The 6,000-nt window shown below is 41.1% G+C and overlaps 1 protein-coding gene across 4 annotated transcripts in view; it reads right to left on the minus strand.

Moving 5' to 3' along the window:
* Positions 1 to 5,976, minus strand: part of ARID4B (AT-rich interaction domain 4B) — a 143,016-nt gene extending 137,040 nt beyond the window's left edge. For all 4 annotated transcript variants that reach the window (XM_006016345.3, XM_006016344.3, XM_025213420.1 and 1 more), the window contains exon 1: positions 5,912 to 5,976. In XM_006016345.3, the coding sequence (XP_006016407.1) occupies positions 5,912 to 5,917 (6 nt within the window). In that variant the 5' untranslated portion in view covers positions 5,918 to 5,976. The remainder of the gene's footprint in view (positions 1 to 5,911) is intronic.
* Between the last annotated feature and the right edge of the window lie 24 nt (positions 5,977 to 6,000).

The raw sequence follows: 6,000 nt of genomic DNA on the forward strand, positions 1-6,000 counted from the left end.
TAATAGTCAATGTTTCTCCTCTGCCTTCCCTTTGTTTTTTCTACTGGCACTTCAACAAAAAATGGCTAAACTTGCCTATTATGAAAGACAGAACACCACAGAGACCACTATATTTCTTTTCTCAGGAGGGGTTAAACCATTTCCTTTAGGTCCAGAATGGAAAACAGACCTAGAGACTGAAAGGTTCTATGATCCTCTGAGTTACCATGCACATTTTAAATTCTTTATTCTCTTAAAAATATTTAATGCCTAATTATATAATGAAGGGTCTCAAAAGCTGTACATTTTCAAAGTGCAGCCAGCTACACAATTTTAGGCATTTAAGCTGTTAACAAAAACAACTAGCAAGAATTTGTGGAAGAACTTTAAGGTCCATCCCTCCAAAAATACAATAGCTTATTGTAGTTTAGAACTTGAACTCGCTCATAAAATAGTAGTTATATGTATTTTATGGTGCCCATCAGCACAGGCTCTAAGAAAACTAATGTTTTCTCCTTGATGGCTTTTAAGTTACAGTGCAGACTGATACCTTAAAAAAAAAACATAAACAGAGTAGGTGTGCCATTTTGCATAGCCATCCACAACATGCACACCTTCAGTTACACTTTCAGATTTTAAAGTTAATGGAACAGTCAGTGCAAAATGTTTTATTGAAGATTTGCATATTTAGTGCTGCAACTTCTATTGCTACCTTAAATTGCATCACCTATACACAAAGTGCCCTATGTGTAAAAGTTTTGATCCAAACCAAGATCGAAGCTAAAGATATACACTCCCCATTTAACTTTCCCAGTCGAAGTAGGCCTTGTTTTCATGACTATTTAACTTGGTTAACTCATAGTTCCTGTTATCACTGTTCCTACTGAATGATCAAATATCAAAGACCAGGATTTGAGTTTGACACTTTCATGTTATACACCAGTTATATAATACATTGTAACTGAAAGATCAACTATGCAAAGTCAATTTCAAAAAAATTTGATTATTTGGGTACAATTTGTAATGTTTAATCCAAGTGGTATTTGCTTTTCTATCTACAGAATTCTGTAAGCATGAGGAAGTTGAAAAACAACTACTTAGGAGCATAAGGAAAGAATTACTTTTAAGAAATGGGTTTATCATACTGCAACAACCAGTTTGTGTGTAAAACACCTAAGTCTTAACTGTTTTCCAAACCTTTTGCCTGAACATTCCCTTGCTGGCAGTATTCCTCTATCACCCATACATTTCTGCTGAAGCCTCAGGAGTCGACTAGAAAGTGAAAGGTCACTAAATTCCATAACCAGTTTCCAGCCTGAATGATGTGCTTAAGAGCAAGAGAAGGTTTTTTGGAGGATGAAAGTGAGTTACTAAAATATTTAGCTGGCATTTCATTTTAGTTCACTGTGTAAACAGCAAGAGTAGACTGGAGTAGCAGGGTAACTTTAGAAGAAGCTATAGCAGGAAGTATGCGCTAATGATTTCTGTAGGAGCTAGGTAGGGTACTGGAAAATAATCTTGTCCGAGTATATAAATTCAGAAACAGTATTTTTTAAAATACAATCTTTCCCTCTCAAATAGCTTTGTTAGTTTTACATGAACACTCTACAGCATAACTATATCCACAACCAGGCAATACCAAGCTAAAACTTAGCATTTTAAAGGTCAACCAAAAACAAACAGTTAAATAGGCATCTTCAACTTTTCTGGTAGCCAAGATCTAACCAGAGGGTTAGTTAACAGCATATCTTTTTAGTTTGTATTACTGTACAACTAATCAGCAGCCAAACGGTCTTATAAGCAAGAGTGGGAGATCTTATTTGAGTGTTTTACATAAATAAAAGTTCAAGACAAATCCTTTGATGTGTATTTACAAGTTAGAAGCGTTTAACTAGAGTTTAAGGTTTCACTGAAGCATATATGGCTCTTACCTTCTGTTTAAAAGGTTTATCGGTCCCTTTCTAAAGTTGCTTCGTTAACTTTTTTTTAAATGTATAAAATAAAAAGAATTGTATTTTGTTTTTCAACAGTAACATTATATAAATCTAGCTGCTGAAACCTAAACTTAGTCTGATGTTACACAATTACTCTGTAAACATTTACCTACTGGCAAACCAAGATTCTGTAAGCTTCTGAAGCAAGTTTCTCTGCACGTCTTGTGCAAGTCATACAATGTAAAAGAGAAAATCCAGCTATAACATAGGAGACATCATAGCAACTCACACTCTACTCTACCTTCTCTAGTATAGGCCAGTATGAGAGTCGTTACAAAAGAGAAAAGCTTGGTTTACCATCTGGTGGAGCATCCAATGTCACATACATGCTGTTCCAACATTTATGATTAACAAGACTGCAGCATTCTTTCATCTTTGCAGTTTACCTTCATTAGATTAAAGTGTTATTAGATTATACAAAGGAATTAATTCCTTTGGATTGAGATAGATTGATAACAGAAGAAAAAAGGGATAAAGACAAGTGAAGCCATGAAAGCGATACAACACAGAAATCTGCCACAAGACTTCATTCAGCTTGTCTTTGCTGCTGAGCTGATGGATGGATAGGAATCAAAGGAGAGACTGAGGAGAAACCAACAATACCAGTGAATGCAAAGGTGGCAAACTGTCAGGAGACAGAACCATCATTGTTCTATATCACAGCCCCAAAATGTAACTGAGACTGTTAGTGACATTTAGTTTGTATTATTATTGATACCATATTTACTCAAATCTAAGATGAGGTTACCCATCCTAATCAGCATGGGGGGGGCTGCAATGGCTCTGACTTCGGCCTTGAGCCTAGATTAGGATCAGAGTCAGAGTCAGACTCCTGTCCTTCTACCCCCTCCCCCATCCACTTGCCCTCTGCAGCTTCTGCCTCTCACCCTGCCCCCTCTGCCCTCCACCCTCTTACTATCAGAAGCAACCTGGCTTGGGCTGGATTCCCTCCCAGGCACAATACCCATCCCCTGCCCAGCCAATCAGCAGCGCCACTACTGCTGCTGCATGGCCCGGCAAGGGCTGCATTTCCATGTGCCATGCTCTGTGATCCAGCAGGGACAAGAGCCTAAGCAGCATCTGACAGTAAGAGGCAGGGGGAATGGGCAGAGATTATGGGGAGTAGGTGGGCGGAAGGGGCAGAAATTGTGGGGAGGTGGAGGCAGAGGGGTACAAGTGGTGGGCAGACAGAAAGGCTGCAGGTGAAAGAAGGGGAGGGCAGAGGGCAAGGGGGCCACCTGAAGCCCCACACTCCAGCCACTGCTTTCTGTAGCAGCAGGCGGGGAGCGGGGGGAGTGAGGAGGAAAAGGTGGAAAATTTAAGACAACCCTCAAAATTAATTAGATTGTATACCTGGAAAAGTATAACAAATTTATAAATTTTCTGTGTATAGGATCTAATTATTGGGGGTATCATCTTAAATTCAGGGTCATCTTGGATGCTAGTAAATGCAGAACTACTTGGCATTTTTCATCCATAGTTCTCAGAGTCCTTTACACAGAAGTGTAAATATCCAACCTTCTTCTTTTCACAGATGAGAAAAACGAGGTACAGCAAATGTAATGGACATGTTCAAGAGTTGCATAAATAATCAATGGCACAGCTCAGAATAAAACCCAGAACACCTCACATCCTCCCTCTAATCCACCAATCGGTACAACACACTATCCCTGCACCCAAAGGAAGAACTACTAAGGTATAAAATGACAACTTAAGCCCCCAGCCCTGCAATAGGTACCACGTTATAGGACTCATTATAAGCTCTTGGGTGCTTGCTACTTTAAATAAGGTGCCCAGAATCACATACTTCTGGTTGTTTACAAACAAAAAAAAGTCATGTAAAAGTCGTATCTTCTCTTTTATCAGCCATCCAGTTACAGTGAAATGGGGAGACAGACAAAATTGTTTACCTGAAAATTCTCTTCTTTTACTTCCCTCCCACTGCAATCTTACAAACTTAAAAGCTGTGTCTTGTATGGCTGTTTATAATTTTGCATCATTCAGTGGATGATGTAAAATCTTAAATCCTTTTTAAGATTTAAGCTTTTAACATCTTCATGCTGGAAATGTAAAAAATTTCAGTGCAACTAGCAGCTCCCAGATTAAATCACAAATTTAAGTCTGAATTTAAATTTTCCAGAGAAACTAGGCTCTGTTTTTTTGTTCATCCCAAACATCTAGAAGTTTAGGAATCAGCAGAAACAAATCAGAGTGTATTTTCAAACGAGTCAAATTCAGTATTCAATAACATTAGCAGGATCCATCTTGATAAAAAAAAAAATGAAACCTCCTTTAACAATAGTAGTATAAATCTTACTAAAGGGTAAGGAAACATGCAGGTTTTAAAAAAAATATGGATCTATAAACAGACTTTATGGATCTATAAAACAGAGAGATATTTAAATTGTAATAATCTGCTCTGTATTCAGCTGAGGTAGAAGAGGGGTTTCTCACTCTACTATAGAGCACACTTTACCCTCCAACTCAGAATTAGATTTCCTTAACTCCAGCAATTGCAGATCTACACATTTACATGACTCCAATAACCATTGTATCTGAGCACCAATCTCTATGGTAACTGCAGCATTTGTTTATGTGGAAAAAGTAACATTAAAAAAGTAGGTGTGTATATATAGCTATCTTTAAAATAAGTTATTTTTCTTTTGAGAAAAAGACCTCACTATATTGTCTCCTCCTGCTCTAAATTTCATTCTCCATTTGTCTCAATCCCTCTCAGTAACCCAATTCGAACAAGCATTGTGTTCTGATCCAACACTCCACAGACCACAATTTGGGAACTTGCATATCACACTGCAGAAGTCTGACTATTGCTTTTCTTACTTAAAGCAACCGATTTATCCAATAAGCATTTCGATGCAAGAGCTCAGAACTTATCAGTTCAGCTTATTTAAAAAAAATATACACACACAAAAAAACCCCAAACAACATAGGAAAGCACAGTTCCAAGTGTACATTTGAAGGTTCTTTTTTCATTAGTCACCAGGAGAAATGTGCTGAACCTTTAACTAATCAGACAAGACTATCTGCTGTGCTTAGCATCACTAACTAAACCCAGTTATTGAAGCTGTACATCCCGTCTACCATTTCCAGCACTTCACAAACACAATGTCACCGCACTCATTTTGCTTCTGCACACTTTCAAAGACAAGAGCTGCCCAGAACCCAGAAAGGACATGACTCTCTAGAAGCAGGCGACTGCGCTCAGGGCTGAATAACAAAGCTGATACGTTGCGCGTGAATGCCAAGCGGTCTGCCACGGCTCTTTTTCCTGCAGTTATGCAGCAAGTGCGTTCAACAGCTTTTTAGAAAGCTGGAAAGAAAGATCCATTGCAGCACAATAGGGGCATGATCCTGATTGCGTGTTCTAAGCCACACAGCAAGGCCAATAACAGCCTTTCAAAGGAGGCCCTGCCATCACCGAGGCTCAGGGGAGGAAGAAGGGGAAACCCTGCTAATCGCACTTGTTAAACTAGGACTCAGAAGCCAGATTCTTTACCAAAAAACAGATCCGGACAGAGGGGAAGCAGCCCTTGAAGCCTGGCCAGCCTGAGGACCGAGGGTCTAACAAATGCCAGGAGGAGAAGGAAAAGTGCCTGGCAAATGAAAAGGAAACTAAAAAAGCTACCTGAAAAACGATCTGGCTGCTGCGCCTCCCAGCCCGGCCCCACTGCGGAGTATCCCGCGCCCCCCGCCCCCAATCGGGGCGGCTCATGCAGCGGGACGCGGGGCATTCATCCGCCGCCCCCACCCACAGCGGGGCCTGCCCTGCTGCGGCCGCCGCCGCCTCCCTCCGCAGCGCAACCCAGGCCGCCATGTCCTCGCCCCCCTCCCGCCAGGACCCGCATTGTCCCCGGCCCGAGCGGACACCAGGGGACGCGGATGCCGCCTCCCCCACCTCCCCCCGGCCCCCGCGTTACCTTCATGATGAGCTCAGGCTGCGGTAAAACCCCGAGCGCGGCCCAGGTCGGACCTGCAACGCAAAACAAAAGCGCTCAAGCCACCGCCA

The sequence above is a fragment of the Alligator sinensis genome, unplaced genomic scaffold (genome assembly GCF_000455745.1).
Source record: "Alligator sinensis unplaced genomic scaffold, ASM45574v1 scaffold93_2, whole genome shotgun sequence".
NCBI lineage: Eukaryota > Metazoa > Chordata > Crocodylia > Alligatoridae > Alligator > Alligator sinensis.